The sequence below is a fragment of the Trametes versicolor genome, assembly GCF_000271585.1.
Source record: "Trametes versicolor FP-101664 SS1 unplaced genomic scaffold TRAVEscaffold_1, whole genome shotgun sequence".
Lineage (NCBI taxonomy): Eukaryota > Fungi > Basidiomycota > Agaricomycetes > Polyporales > Polyporaceae > Trametes > Trametes versicolor.
In genome coordinates, this window is record NW_007360321.1 from 2,108,142 (window position 1) to 2,121,851 (window position 13,710).

General features: G+C 58.4%; 7 protein-coding genes across 7 annotated transcripts; 2 read left to right on the forward strand and 5 right to left on the reverse strand.

The window, feature by feature from the left end:
• Nucleotides 1–97: 97 nt before the first annotated feature.
• On the reverse strand, nt 98–3,657 carry TRAVEDRAFT_109321 (uncharacterized protein; the record flags this gene model as incomplete). Its single annotated transcript, XM_008034691.1, has 14 exons — nt 98–708; nt 756–961; nt 1,015–1,203; nt 1,253–1,428; nt 1,484–1,557; nt 1,611–1,779; nt 1,835–1,951; nt 2,001–2,151; nt 2,204–2,319; nt 2,371–2,436; nt 2,496–2,702; nt 2,759–3,399; nt 3,460–3,538; nt 3,601–3,657. The coding sequence occupies 14 exons, from the start codon at nt 3,655–3,657 to the stop codon at nt 98–100; spliced, it is 2,859 nt and encodes a 952-aa protein (XP_008032882.1).
• Nucleotides 3,658–3,948: 291 nt separating this feature from the next.
• On the reverse strand, nt 3,949–5,791 carry TRAVEDRAFT_111828 (uncharacterized protein; the record flags this gene model as incomplete). Its single annotated transcript, XM_008034692.1, has 5 exons — nt 3,949–4,026; nt 4,083–4,340; nt 4,391–5,101; nt 5,155–5,696; nt 5,749–5,791. 5 exons carry the CDS (start codon nt 5,789–5,791, stop codon nt 3,949–3,951), a joined length of 1,632 nt encoding a protein of 543 aa, XP_008032883.1.
• Nucleotides 5,792–7,457: 1,666 nt separating this feature from the next.
• On the forward strand, nt 7,458–7,888 carry TRAVEDRAFT_109344 (uncharacterized protein; the record flags this gene model as incomplete). The annotated part of the gene is made up of 3 exons (XM_008034693.1): nt 7,458–7,595; nt 7,657–7,772; nt 7,825–7,888. The coding sequence occupies 3 exons, from the start codon at nt 7,458–7,460 to the stop codon at nt 7,886–7,888; spliced, it is 318 nt and encodes a 105-aa protein (XP_008032884.1).
• Nucleotides 7,889–7,985: 97 nt separating this feature from the next.
• On the reverse strand, nt 7,986–8,971 carry TRAVEDRAFT_158632 (glycine decarboxylase subunit H). Its single transcript, XM_008034694.1, has 6 exons — nt 8,802–8,971; nt 8,591–8,740; nt 8,483–8,526; nt 8,339–8,426; nt 8,246–8,283; nt 7,986–8,192 (listed from the first exon to the last, which is right to left on the reverse strand). Exons 1-6 carry the CDS (start codon nt 8,908–8,910, stop codon nt 8,136–8,138), a joined length of 486 nt encoding a protein of 161 aa, XP_008032885.1. The 5' UTR covers nt 8,911–8,971; the 3' UTR covers nt 7,986–8,135.
• A 252-nt stretch (nt 8,972–9,223) lies between these two features.
• On the reverse strand, nt 9,224–11,297 carry TRAVEDRAFT_139175 (translation elongation factor Tu). Its single transcript, XM_008034695.1, has 10 exons — nt 11,220–11,297; nt 11,061–11,153; nt 10,921–10,998; nt 10,662–10,868; nt 10,254–10,610; nt 10,121–10,200; nt 9,981–10,065; nt 9,775–9,926; nt 9,514–9,719; nt 9,224–9,456 (listed from the first exon to the last, which is right to left on the reverse strand). Exons 1-10 carry the CDS (start codon nt 11,278–11,280, stop codon nt 9,387–9,389), a joined length of 1,389 nt encoding a protein of 462 aa, XP_008032886.1. The 5' UTR covers nt 11,281–11,297; the 3' UTR covers nt 9,224–9,386.
• Nucleotides 11,298–11,523: 226 nt separating this feature from the next.
• Nucleotides 11,524–12,669, forward strand: TRAVEDRAFT_55339 (uncharacterized protein; the record flags this gene model as incomplete). Its single annotated transcript, XM_008034182.1, has 5 exons — nt 11,524–11,591; nt 11,653–11,874; nt 11,923–11,976; nt 12,029–12,313; nt 12,367–12,669. The coding sequence occupies exons 1-5, from the start codon at nt 11,529–11,531 to the stop codon at nt 12,667–12,669; spliced, it is 927 nt and encodes a 308-aa protein (XP_008032373.1). The 5' UTR covers nt 11,524–11,528.
• A 107-nt stretch (nt 12,670–12,776) lies between these two features.
• Nucleotides 12,777–13,517, reverse strand: TRAVEDRAFT_109407 (uncharacterized protein; the record flags this gene model as incomplete). The annotated part of the gene is made up of 4 exons (XM_008034696.1): nt 12,777–12,985; nt 13,034–13,155; nt 13,207–13,378; nt 13,424–13,517. Coding segments are annotated over 4 exons (597 nt in total), but the record flags the coding sequence as incomplete, so codon positions are not given.
• Between the last annotated feature and the right edge of the window lie 193 nt (nt 13,518–13,710).

A 13,710-nucleotide genomic window follows, 5' to 3' on the forward strand; every position in this document is an offset into this window, starting at 1 on the left:
CTCGCTTCTCTTATGTTTCTTTATCCGCCTGCGACTGGTTGTGCCGCACATATGATACCGCAGTTCCTATCGAATACATTGCACGATCACTAGTACACTACAGCTCCGCTGCGAACGTCGGAAAGTTGGCCACAAACGGCTGCATCGCCGTCAGCCGCTGCATAATCATCCCTGCACTCGGCCCGTCCCCCCGCCTCCTGATCTCCCCCGCCAGCCGCCGCGCCATGGAGGTCACAGACTGGCCCAGCACATACCGCTCCTCCCCGCACGTCGTCAGCATCGCCCACTCCAGGTGCAGCGCCGAGGTCAGCGACGACGAGATGACCGCGACGAGGAACTCCACCCGGATCGCCTGCTCCGTCGGCGGCAGGTTGTCGGCCGCCGCTACCAGCGACGGTAGCAGCAGGTGCAGGAACAGCGGGAGCAACGGCGGCGAGCGCGGTGTGCGCGGCATCGTCAGCACGAACGTCGCGAGCCGCCGCGGGGCCTCCATGTCCATCGTCGCCGCGAGGGCGAGTTCTGAGAAGAACGCGGAGAGGAACTTGGTCGGCGGGGAGAGGAGCAGGCAGCGGTCCACGTCGAGGGCGACCGCCCGTCCTGCTCTCGCTGCTGCCAGCGCATTCGTCACGAGCTGACGCGCCTGGTCAGACCAATGCGCGGTCGGCGTGGGCATGATCAGGGCGTTCTGAGGGTCTGCAACCAGGCAGCCTGGAATGTCAGATTTGCATGGCATAACTGAGCACCGGGTGGCTCACCTTCCTCGGGAAGACCCAGGGCACGCCGTGCAGCCTGGCGGATAGGCGCGAGATCGAATGTCCCAATAACCTTCTTACTGTGTTCCGGGAAGGGATGCGGGAATGTGCGCAAGGTGTTTGGAGCGGACAGGGAGAGCACCGCAGGGGGGCATGAGGGCGAGGTCAGGAGTGTTTTGAGGACCTCTAGGTGGACAGGTACCGCGTATCTACATGTCGCTGGCTCAGTGGCGTTGTCGAGAGTTTGCTCTGCAGGACTCACCCGCGTCGCTGTATCTCGGACAACAAGAACTTGATCACCCTGGCGAGCGTCCAGTTCAGGAGGGGCGCCAGGAAGTACGAGATCCCGTTCAACAGCGCATCCTTGTCCATCTTGCGCTCCATGCATTGTGTAATCGCATGGGAAAACAGAGTGGGTGCTATCCGTAACAACACCTTTGGCCGCGTAGCCCTGGAACAACTCAGAACTCCCGCTCCGGTGTGGGGAAAGGTTGACGTACCTTAGGATCGTATCTTCGATTCCCTCGCTACTGGGGTCAAACAGCGCCTTGATCCACGAGTTGAATGCGGATAGGTCTTCTTCCTTCAACTCATCGACTCGGGGATTTGGCCCGGCGGTTCTCAGGAACTCAGGGTTCAGGTACCTCTCGCCGACCGAGAAGGAATGTGTTCCCAGCTGCGAAAGATAAACTAAGGAAGTGAGCGAGAAAGAGAACAACTCATATACGCACGTTGAACCGCGCTATTGTTGCCTCCACAAACAATACCACATCACCCAGGTGGGTCACCGCTGTCTGGGGATCGCCTGTCGTTGTACGTAAGCGTCGTCCAGTCGCTGCAGCCCTCACAACCACTTACCGACCGTCTCACAGTCATAGTCCTCCACGAACGCGAGCGCATGCGCGACTAGATCAGATATCTTTGTGTGCAGCGAAAGCATGTCGAGCGCCATCTCGTGCTGACAGAGCATCTTGCAGACCAAACTCAGCGTTTCAGTGTCCACGTTCTTCGTCGAGGATGTAAAACGCTGTTGACGAGCTCAGATTGGTGTCGATGGGCAAGCGGGCCTGGGCAGTGCTTACCTTTTCCACGACCTCCGCAAAAGCGGAGTGGCAACACGGGTCCTTCCACGCTCGATAGAGGAGCACCTCTATGTCTTCAGGGCTCGCATCCGGAGACAGCTTGACCTCGAAGTAGCCCTGCACAGTCTTCAGGACACTAGACTAGTCAGGCAACCGATCAACACACCGGAAGATCGAGGGACGCTTCATGCGCCTCCGCCGCAACGCGAGGGTGGAAGTCGTTCGGGAAATTGGGGTTAATGGTGGTGACCACCGCTTGCTCAATCAGACCGACATGGAGCAATTGGTACAGGAACTCCGACGTGAAATTGCAGGGCCTACGTTTGTGAGCATCCAGCAGGAGGTGCACTTAGGAAGCTGTACACTTACATGACGGACTTCTCGCTGCCAGTGTCGGAGCCAGCGGTCTGCCCGACGTTGTCTATTTTCTCCAGCAGGTCCCCGCGATGGAGGATGGCCGGCAGAGCGAATTGCAGGGCGGTATGCTACGTTGTTTGAGCTACACGCGGGGGCTGCGACGACAAGACGAGTCTCACCCAGTCAGCCTCGCCGACACCTGCCGCTTGTGCCGATTTCTGGAACTGCGCTAACAGGTGCGGTAGCTAGACAGAAGTGAGCGTGCTGCCGCAGAATTTCCTCTAGAATGAGAATGAAAACGTACGCGACCGATCGTAAACGCTCGCCAGATAGAACTGGCTCGCGTGGGCCCGGTTGGGCTGATGCTTTGTGCGAAGCATGTTAGCGCAGAGATGATGATTTGTGAGTAGAAAGTCGCCGGCGTCCATGCGGACCACCGGAGGAGGGAGACTAGGATCGCCACGGCGTGTTGCCCGTCACCCGAGCCAAAGTCGCCTGCCCTATTGAAGATCTCAACACGCATTCCCGTCAGCTTACTGCCCGCCACCATCCCTCGTCTACACGTACCAGATGGTTTAGCACAAGTGTGCAGGTCACAATATCGGTATCAGAACTGGAGCCTAAAAGCGTGTCCCCCTTCCCCGACGAGAGGTGCATGAGCTGCGCCTCCCTCGCCACCTTCGCGTCGTCGCCCATCAGCATCCCCAGCGACCACACGAAGCCCTCGAGCACCCCACGCACGTGCGGCGGCGACAGCCGCGCGAGCTGCAGCAGCTCGTGCACGTCCGCGAGGTGCATCACCGCCTGCGCGGTCGCGAGCTGCGCGGGCTCCGTCGCGCACGAGAGCAGCAGCACGAGCAGCTGCGCCGCCCCCGTCGTGAGCGTGTGGAAGTGCGCCATCGGGAGCGCATACGCGGTGCGCAGGAGCGCCATCGCGTTCTGCACGGTGTTGAGCAGCCGCGCGGTCGGCTCGCCGTACGGGATGAGCGAGCCCGTGGGCGGGAGGCCGGACGCGTAGTGCTGCTCGAGCGCGACGGTGCAGAGCATGTCGAGCGTCGCGGTGTTGTGCAGTTCGGGGGACTGGGCGGCGGCGAGGAAGGTGGTTAGGAAGGTGGGGAGGGAGAGCACGCCATCTTGGATGGCTTGCTTGAGGTATGCCTGGAGTGCGGGGTCCCCAGGGTAGTCGCGGAAGAGGATGAGCACAGAGTCTTGATAAATGCAGGTCAGCTAATGTCCAATGGAATAATGACGCAAGGAGGCCTCTCAACTGCTAATGTCTGTCTCGATGCTATGAGAGCTGCTATGAGCGAGGTTCTTCGAAATGAAGAGCTTGCAGAGTCCGATCCACTGTGGCGCCAAACACGCAGTCAGCGCGCTGGTACGACTTTCGAACCCCACGGGAGCCTTACTCTACACGCTGGAATACCACTTTGAAAGGCGTTCCTCGTGAGTTCGCTCAGAGACATTCCCTGCCGCAGCTATGCCTCGCTCTGCTCAGAATCCCGCTTGGCGGTTCGGACGAACAAGCTTGTGGCACCGGCGTCTAAGTGACACCTACAACTATCCCTTCCCAGAATGGCAACTCCTCAGGGTGGCTAAACCGCCGCAGGCTGCAAAATTGGTGATGGGTGTGCGAATTGCTCCGCATAAATAGTTATAGGTGAGTAGATACAGTAGTAATGTCCGATGTGCACCGAGGTGTATGGTATAATATGGGATGCAAGGTATGCAAGGAGTGTGTGCTGCAGCTACATGAATTAGACTTTTGAAATGAGCCTCCGGGTCTCCTGTGGAGTGAAATGCAGTATCGTCGATAGGATGCGCACAAGGTGCGGCTGTCAACATACGTCAATCGACATTCCACATAAGATAGATGGGAGTGGGTACTCACCCGCATCTCCTTGTGCTCCAGGAATTGCATGATGATGTTGCGCAGATATTCAAAGTTGACCTCTTCGTCGGACTTCGTGGCCGTAGGAGTCGACGGCCGCGAGGGCGTTTCCCGAGCAAGGTCGGACACCGAGGACCTAGGAGACCGGAGTTCCGACGTGCTCTCGTTGCGCGCCGCCCAGTAGCCAACGCCAGGGTTGCGTTGCTTCTCTAGCAAGGCAACGGAAGATTGCACCTTCCGAAGCTCTTCGCGTAGGGTCTGAGGCGATATGAGTGCTGCTTCAAAACATTCCTGAGGGTGCGATGTACCTTGTTCTGAGCGCGGAGCTGCGCCTCACGGTTCTTGCTCTCGTCCACATGTTGTTGCAGGTCCGCAGTCTTCGACGCGATCTCGGCAAGCTGGGTCTTCGCAGATACCTCGAGTTCAGCGGCCTTCTCCAGCTCCCCATGGAGACCCGCAATCTGCTGCTGATACACGCGAATCTCGGCCTGCAACGCCTCAACCTGCGCCTGCAACGCCTGCCTGCCCTCCGTATCCTCCTCCTTGCTCTGCTGCGACGAGCGAATAGCCGCGGTCAGCTCATCCACCTCCTTCGCGCGCTCCGCGAACTTCCTGCTCCAGCGGGCATCCGCCTCGTCGCGCTCGCGCTCGGCCTCCGCGAGCCGCCTCCGCAGGTCGCCCATCTTGGACTCGTACTTGGACTCGGCGGACGCGAGCAGCCGCGCCACGTCCTCCGCGGAGGGCCCCGGGGAGAGCACCCGGACATCCTGCTCGCGCCGGACGTCGGAAAACTCGTCCTGCATGAGTGCGGTGCGGTCGTTTGCCTCGCGCAACTGGTACTGCAGCTCGGTGTTCTGCCCTTGGAGGGACTCGAGCGCGGACTGCGAGGACTCAAGCTCAGCTTGGCGGAGTTGAAGCTGGTCGAAGAGCTCGTCCTTCTCCTCAGAGAGGGTCTTGACCCGGCTTTCCAGGTCTGAGATGCGGTTTTTCTTGTTCTCGATCTCCCTGACGTGGGTGGTCTGTAGGGACGTGATAAGTATACCGGTTTGGAACGTGTCAGAATATCGCATACCTTGGTGGTGATCGCCTCTAGTTCGAACTGCCCGCGCAGAGCAGCGATTTCCTTCTCGTGCTTTTCCTTCAAGCCTGCGACCTCCTTGTCGAACTGCGCCCTCAGACCTTGCACCGCAGTCTCTCGCTCTGCGTTCGCCTTCTCGATCTCCCCCTGCAGCCGCACCCTCTCCGCTCTCTCCTTCTCGCGTTCCGCCTTCTCAGCCTCCCTTACGGTGCCGACCTCCTTCACCGCATCGTCGCGCTCCTTCTCCGCTTTGACGAGCTTTTGGCGCACGGTCTTCAACAGCGTGATCGCCTTGGTGCGCTTCTCCTCTTCGTCCTTCGCGGAGCCAGTCGCGCGCTCGACCTCGCCGTGCAGCCGGTCGATCTCCGCTTTCCGCTTTGCGGACTCCTGCTCGATCTGTGCTGTGGCGCTCTGTGCGGCCTTGAGGAGCTTCTCGGCCTCTTCGATCTGCGCCTTCAGCTTGTCAATCTGGTCTGATTGGGACTTCGACTCCAGCCGGTGGATGTCGCGCAGCTCCTCAATGCGCTCGTCTTGCCCTGTGAACGGGCTTTAATATGCAGCTATGAATCGACTAGAGCGTGTACTCACGAGTGAGCTTGCCAGTAAGCCTTCGAATCTCGTCTTGTGCCATCTATGGGCTTTGTGAGGATGTTAACCTGCACTAACACGGATTTCACGTACCTCGCTCTTGAGCGTCAGGTTCTGGAGGAAGTCGCGCAGCGCATCCACTTCAGTCACGCTCTCGACAGACGTGAGCTCGCGCAGGACGCGGTCGGCAGCCAGTTTTTCCGCCTGGAGGCGCTTGAAGGAAGTAGACACATCTGGGTACGACATGAGCACCGCTTGCAAGACGCCAGGGCGGAAATGTACTCGCCTGCAAACCGCTGTTGCACCAGCTTCAAGCGCTTTTGCAAGGCTTCGACGTCCGCTGAGCCCTCGACGTCTGGCGTCGTGGCCCGAGAAGGGACGTCGAGAGAACGCCGCGGAAGAGACGCGTCCGCATCGAGGAGTGCCGGGGAGGCCAAGGCGACTGGCGGAGGTACGTCGCTACTTGGAGTAGTGTCCTCAACGATAACAGGCCGAGGCTCTGCAGCTGGCTCTGCGGGTTCTATAGCAGGAGGGACGCTCTCCGGTTCGGCTTCAGGCTCCGGCTGCTGGCCAACTGGCGCGTCTTCCATAGTAGGCGTCACTTCTTGTGGTACTTCCGGGAGAGGTACAGGCGCGGGGACAGCCTCAGCGGCCGGCTCCTCATTCGGCACTTCCAGAGGCTCGGTAGCCTCTGGAGTTATTTCTATGGGCTCAGGGCTTTCAGTCTCAACGGAAGTGGGGGGCACGTCCGATGCCTCTGGTGGAGATGGTTCGCTTGAACCTTCCTGTACAGCATCGGCGGATTCGGCGGGATATTCTGAGGTTTGAGGCGTAGAGTCCATAACCTCGGGAATATCAGTTTCCGTGTTGACCGCGGGAGGCTCTGCAGGTTCCGCGCTAGCTTCTGAAGGATCCGACAGAGGGCCAGGTAATGAGGCCACAGAGATGTTCGCAGCTGTGGCATTCATGGACTGCGCGTGTACAGGCGTTGGAGAGACCATAGGAGAGTCTGGGAGAGGAGTAGACGTTGGCGAAAGAGGATTGGGTGGACCTTTCACTATTGGGATGTCTGGGGTTGAGCTACGGCTTGAGGGAAGCGCAAGCGGGTGGTCCGCGGACGACACGGGCGCAGGGGACGCCCTGGAGGAAGTTGCAGGCGTAGACTGATTCGACGCATCCCCAATAGCGAACTTCGCGCGCAGCCTATCCTCTAGTGTGGTGCGGGTGCCAGAGCGCGGTTTGGACACAGGTGCAGGTGTGGGCTCGGGAGAGGCGGTGGACGCTGGCGCGGCCCCGTTTGCGGGGCTGGCGGGACGCTGCGCTACAAGAGTCTTTCTGAGATTGCTGAGTGCGGACTCGGCGAGATGTGCGGGGGAGGAGATGGAGGTGCGTATGGCGAGGGAGTCCAATGACGACCGAACGGGTGCGTCTTCCCCGGACGCGGCGGCGTCGGGGGAGCCTGCGGGCTTTACAGGCTGGGCCAGCGTTTCTACAGCGTGTCGCCAGCCAGTAAACATCTTCCCGCGTGTTCCAAGTCCGAGTCGTGGGCAGAGAGAGAGGTCAGAGTGGGTATGTGAGGTGCAAGTACGGTGAAGCGTGCCGCAGTCCGCTCAAGTGTCGCGTCTATACACGGAACCCTAACCCTGCACGTTGCCGCCCGAGTTCACCCACCTAGACAGAGACGAGAGACAGCTCTGCACCTTACACCCATGCCCTCTCCGTCTGCGCTCCGAACACTTCAGCGGCGGGCTTGCGCCGTTCGCAGCTCGCCAAGTTGCAAGCGCTACGCCTCCCACGGCCACGGCCCCCACTACAACGAGCCCACTGGCTACTTCCTCAGCGAGAAGGTATGTGACCCCAAAGCCCCATCTCTCAACTTGCTCACCAAGCTCAATGCGGTTCTCGTAGCCCCTCCCTGCTGGGCAGAAGCGCAAGAAGGAGTCTTGGGAGAACGTGTGGTATATTGGAATGTACGGCTCCATGGGTGTCGCCGCTGTCTTGCTCTACTACAAGCCCGACACAAGGTACGCCAACCCACGTACCTCTTCCCTTGCTCACACTAACAACAGGCTACAGTATCAAGAGCTGGGCTTTGGAAGAAGCCAAGGCCCGCATGGAGGCGCGAGGCGAGAAGCCCTGATTACTCTAGACCCCTATAGAGTTGCAACACACCACCTATAACACCTTTCGCTCTGCCTGCTCACCAGCAGTTGTATCACACCGGACGGGACCCACATGGCGCATTTGGATGTTAAGATCCCTTCATTACGTGCCCCGCTATGGGCATACGTGCTAAGTTTGTGTCTAAGTATCGACCCATCCCCCGAACCCCCTTCACATGCGGCAGTTGATGCCGAAGTCATGAAGCACAGTCAAAACGAACGTCCTCAGTGGTCAGATTCGCAGTGCTTCTTGTACTCCTCTTCCGACATGAGCTTCCCGAGCTGGGACGGCTGTCAACATCGGCCACACCAACGAGTGAGGGGCAGCAACGTACCTCGGACGGATCACTGAGCTTGATCTTGCACAACCACCCTGTGGACAACACCTCATCAGCGACTTACTCCTGTGGGGATGTATACCACCTTACCCTTCACTTCGGGGGACTTGTTGAGCAGACCGGGCTGGTCGTTCAAGGTCTCGTTGATCTCCTCGACCGTTCCGGAGACCGGAGCAAACTGCAAAACGACCCTGTTCATGTGCGCGCCTTGGAAGCCACTTCAAATAAACTCACGATGTCAGAGGCGGCCTTCACGCTCTCTACCGCACCAATCTGGTCTGCAAAGAGGGGTCCCGTGTGTCACCACATAGACCCAAAAATCATCGAAGGATATGCACCCACCACCCTGCGCGATCTCCGTACCCGTAGTGGGAAGCTCGACGTACACAACGTCGCCCAGACTCGACTGCGCGTAGTCCGTAATAGACACCGTCCCGAGCTGCGTCTGGTCGTCGAACACGACCGCCTCGTGATCTTCAGTGTACTTCTTCGCTGCGAACGCCACATAGCCTTAGTATCCAGAGCGGACACGTAGCGTGGGTGCGCGACTCACTGACGAGTGTCCGGACGAGCGGCCGGGAGATGCGCGCGGACGGGGCAGCGCGGGGCGCCGCACGGAAGGCGGGCGCGCTGGAGCGGGCGGCGTGGCGGATGGCGAACATCTTGGTTTTTTAGGAAGGCAGAGTGTTTCGTGTAGGGGACCGTGCAAGCAGTGAAGGAGACGGAGGAGGAGCGATGGCGCGAGGACGAATTCGAGGTGGCCGATACGGGGTCCCGACTCCCGCTCGCCTCAAAACTCTCGGAAACGCGCGCCCTTCCCTGGCCTCTTATGGGCGCCTCTGTTACGTATTATCCACCAACGCTCGCCCGGCTGTTTTGCCAACGCCAGGTGCTTATCGGGCGCGCGTTCCGTAGTACGTACTGAGTCCACCCAAAGCGCGTTGATTCAACATGGATTCAATAGCATCTATCTAGCAAAACGCAGACATGCGGGGATAACATACAGCGAGAATGACGAGGGTCGAGTGTGCGGGCTCGAGGGCTCCTTTTGCAGGTGAGTGGGGAGTAGGATATACAAGCACAGGACATTAAGGGGCGTGGCTATGTAACGATGTGGATGCGAGTAATCCTCTCCCGCTCATGCGGTCTCGAGCACCTTGGTGATGATACCCGTGCCGATGGTCTTACCACCCTCACGGAGCGTGAAACTGCAGACGAGCGGTCAGATGGATGTTGGCGGCAGATGACACCGTGTTGGCACTTACCGGGAACCGACCTCACCAGCAACGTCGTTGTGGAGAGTGCAGACCATCTCGACGTTGTCGCCGGGCATGACCATCTTCTCCTCCGCGTCCGCGGTGCCCTCGGGCCACGACAACCGCGTGCTGATGTCAGCGGTACGGATGAAGAGTTGAGGGGTGTAGTTGGCCATGAAAGGAGTGTAACGGCCTCCCTCGTCCTTTGTCAGAACCTACGCGGAGGCGTCAGTGGTTGCCGGAGAGTTATGCTCGATTTCGTAAACGTACGTAGATCTGAGCTTGAAACTTCTTGACAGCCTTCATGGAGCCCGGAGCAATGATGACCTGGCCACGCTTGAGCTGCTCGCGCTTGATACCGCGGAGCAGGGCACCCATGTTGTCGCCGGCCTCACCGCGGTCGAGCTCCTTGTGGAAAGCCTCTGTATGACATCTTCAGCGTGTGCATGTGAAGACCATACTCGAACGCCACTTACCGATACCGGTGAGAACAGACTTGATCTTCGTCCCAAGACCGAGGATCTCGATTTCCTCACCCTTGTTGCAGATACCACGCTCCACCTACGTACTGTAATTAGCCAGTGACACTCGCCACAATGACCGCGGAGGTACAAACACGACCGGTGGCGACAGTTCCGCGGCCAGAGATGGAGAACACATCCTCAATGGGGAGGAGGAAGGGCTTGTCAAGGTCACCTGGGTTGTGTGAGCTAACCTGTACGTGATGGAAGCGGTGCCTGTGAACTTACGAGGAGGGATCTCAAGCCACTCGTCGCAAGCCTGGATGAGCTCCTGGATCTTGGTAGCACCAATTTCCGGGTCGCGTCCCTCCAGAGCAGCAAGAGCAGAGCCCAAGATGATGGGAGTGTTCTCGCCGTCGAAGTTGTACGTCGCGAGGAGGTCACGCATCTCCATGTCCACGAGGTCGAGCATCTCCTTGTCCGCAATCATGTCGACCTTGTTGATGAAGACGACGAGCTTCTTGATGCCGACCTGGCGAGCAAGGAGCAAGTGCTCGCGCGTCTGGGGCATCTGACCGTCCGTGGCAGAGACGACAATGATAGCGCCGTCCATCTGGGCCGCACCAGTGATCATGTTCTTGATGTCTGCCTGACGTCAGCGTTTCTGTACTGCAAGGACAGAGCGGAACGACCTACAATCAGCGTGACCGGGACAGTCGATGTGGCCATAGTGGCGGTTGGCACTCTCGTACTCGACGTGTGCCGAGTTGATGGTGATACCACGGGCCTTCTCCTCAGGCGCCTTGTCAATTTGGGAGTAGTCGGTGAACTGGGCTCCACCCGTCTCGGCAAGGACCCTCGTAATGGCCGCCGTCAAGGTAGTCTTACCGTGGTCGACGTGACCTATCCATTCGGTCAGTTACGCCTTCTAAGAGTAGCGGTCGGGGCGACATACCAATGGTACCGATGTTCAAGTGAGGCTTCGCCCGGGAGAACTTCCCCGATGCAGGTTCAGCATACCCTCTTGAGAATACTGCGAGACACGCGACATATCAGCGTCCCATTTCCAGAGATATGTGCACAAGTACCACTCACTCAAGTTACGACCAACTGTCCTGCAGGATGTCGAGTGCGAAGTAGTAGGGTGCCTGACCGAGCTCCGTGTACAGCTGTACAAAGCTTGCGTTGCTGGCGACAAGATCTCAGCGCCTCTACTCGTCACGCCATATTTTACGCCTCAAACAAGAAACGTACCACGCGAGCTGTAGAGACGGCGGGCAATGACCCGGGTGGGGGGGAGCTGAGCCTTGAACATGACGGCGACAGGTAGACGATGGCACGGCTGCAGCGTGAGCCAGTCGCGCGCTCAAAATTCTTAAGCGCCCCCCTTCGGAGGCGCGGCACGGCTTCCTCCGGGCCCTCGCCGGACGACCGCCGCGTGGCAGGCACAGGAAGCGCCGGCTCCGTCACCGTGATTGCGGCAGTGGGCCGATCCCGACTGCAAGTGCGGGGAACGTCTCGTGTCCTGTACCGATCCCTCTTTTTCCTCTCCCGTTCACCGACATGTCGACACCGGACAGACAGGAACTCATACGCAATGCAGTTGCATTTTTGGCGGACCCAAAAGTGCGTAGAGCTCGACTATCATCCTAGAGTCTTACTCGGGACTAAAGTGTAACGCCACCAGGCGCAAGCTTCACCTCTCGCGCAACGTATACAATTCTTGGAGGCCAAAGGCCTTGCAGGGCCGGAGATTGAGGAAGCGTTGCGCCAAGCTGCTATGAGTCAAGCTGCTCCGCGGCAGTCCATGCAATCATATCCGCCCACTCCCTATGGTCCTGTATATGGTCCTATGCCATACACACCCGCACAAGCCCCGCCTCAGATGTGGGACTGGCGAGATTACTTCGTGAGTTGTTTCGTCACAAGGCCTTACGTTGAGCTCACCAACCACCAGATCACTGCCGTCGTATCCGGCACCGTTGCCTATGGCGCGGCTGCGCTATTCAGGGTGCGTCCGTTTACAGCGCGTTTCCTGTCGCCCACATTTAGCCTTTCACCAGAAATATGTCTCACCTCATCTAAAACCCCCGTCGGCAACTGCATATGAGGAAGACAAGGATGCTATGGCGGCTCAATTCGACGCCGCCGAAGCTCTACTCAAAGAGATCCAGGCTGAGACGGCGGCGGTCCGAGTGGCCGTAGAGGAACAGAACGAGAAGGTCACGAAGGTTACCGAGGAAGTTGCGAACGTGGTGAAGGACATGCGGGAGAGCGAAGCCCATACACGAAACGAAATGCGGGAGATCCGCGAGGAGGTGAACACTGTCCGCGAAATGCTACCAAAGGTGAGTCCCCCGGACCGATCACCGTGTGCTTCGTTGCTTATAATCAACGCTAGATGATTGAGAAGAACAAGGAGAGCCAGAATCAGTCGTTAGCTGAGCTGCAGCAGGAGCTTAAGTCGCTCAAGGCCCTTCTCCTGAGCCGTGGGCCCGGTGTGTCTACAGGGCCTACAACCCCCGTGCTTCCTGGGAAGCCCTCGATACCCGCATGGCAGCTAGCCGGTGGCCCGACGGCTTCGAGCATGTCCCAGCCGTCCACACCTGTACCCCTTCCGTCCAGCCCCGCGCCTCCGCCTCCATCTTACCCCAACGGCAAAGGCAAGGAGGTCGCAACCTCGGAGTCCTCAGTGATGTCATGATTGGTCGGATTGTATTGTGCGTGTACTACTATATACACACTAATATGCGGAGCATCTTGGATAGTCCGCTCCAGTGCGACATCACGGCACAAGAACTGTCGGTGTGATCACTCCAAAGTCTTCGACAATATTTCATAGTCGCATGGTTCGTCCTCGGCGTCCTCGTCGGGCGAGTCATCGTCCTCCGATGTAGGCCCGTAGTCAGGGGAGCTGGGGTCGACTTGAAACCTATACAAGCATTCGGTGAGGCCCAGTGGAAGATATATCAGACATACTAACCCAGTTTTGCTGTAGAATCGGCCAGCGGCCACATTGCCTGGCTCGGTGAATAACGGCGGTGTGCGTATGAAATAAGAAGACATACTTTTCAGTGCCGTTAACATGATCTTCGACATTCCCCACCGCTTTCCAATGGCTGTAAGCTTCTCCACGAAGAAATGGCCGATCCCGCTGCCTCTGAATAGCCCTGAGACCTGTAGCTCATAACTTGTCGCGATATCAAAAGGGGATGTTACGCAGGAGCCCGCAAGGACCTACCAGTACAAGAGATCCTCTCCTTCGTCTCGCTCGAACCTGAACATGGCGAACGCTACGAGGGTCGTGGCCGCTTGCGAGCCTTCGCCATCGAGGACCAAAATGAACCTGGCATTACGATGGAAGAGTTCCTTCCTCTTCGACTTGGGATGCCACCCAAAGGAGGATGGTTCGACTCTACACCATACTGGTGAGTATGGCAGATCTCGTTTGACGGCACGGATCGCATACAGTACACGCATATTTGTTTCCCACAAGTTCCAAATATTTTCTCGTTCGTCGGACGAGAGTGAGGGTGCATCAGCCACGCGTAAGGTGAGCCTAGATTATTGTGCCACAAGTCAGCAGGATGTTCGGAGCGAACTTGAGGGGAGAAGCTCATACGGTGTATCCTTGAATGTGTGGGTGCTCGGGATGTCCGCTGCTACCGCAATTTCGTGGGCCGAAGCCTGTCGCGAGACGCGTCACTCATTGTGTACGTTCGGGTGACAAAATATATACCTGGTT

Bases quoted from the DNA above. Each gene is read 5' to 3' on its own strand.
- TRAVEDRAFT_158632 (XM_008034694.1), bottom strand. From the start codon at position 8,910: ATGTTCGCCATCCGCCACGCCGCCCGCTCCAGCGCGCCCGCCTTCCGT. The intron at 8,527-8,590 runs GTGGGTGCATAT...CCCTCTTTGCAG, and splicing joins TACGGAGATCGCGCAGGGTG to ACCAGATTGGTGCGGTAGAG. The intron at 8,427-8,482 runs GTGAGTTTATTT...GTCGTTTTGCAG, and splicing joins TGAAGGCCGCCTCTGACATC to TTTGCTCCGGTCTCCGGAAC.
- TRAVEDRAFT_139175 (XM_008034695.1), bottom strand. From the start codon at position 11,280: ATGTTCAAGGCTCAGCTCCCCCCCACCCGGGTCATTGCCCGCCGTCTC. The intron at 10,999-11,060 runs GTGAGTGGTACT...CGTGTCTCGCAG, and splicing joins GACAGTTGGTCGTAACTTGA to TATTCTCAAGAGGGTATGCT. The intron at 10,611-10,661 runs GTAGGTCGTTCC...GACGTCAGGCAG, and splicing joins CTGTCCCGGTCACGCTGATT to ACATCAAGAACATGATCACT.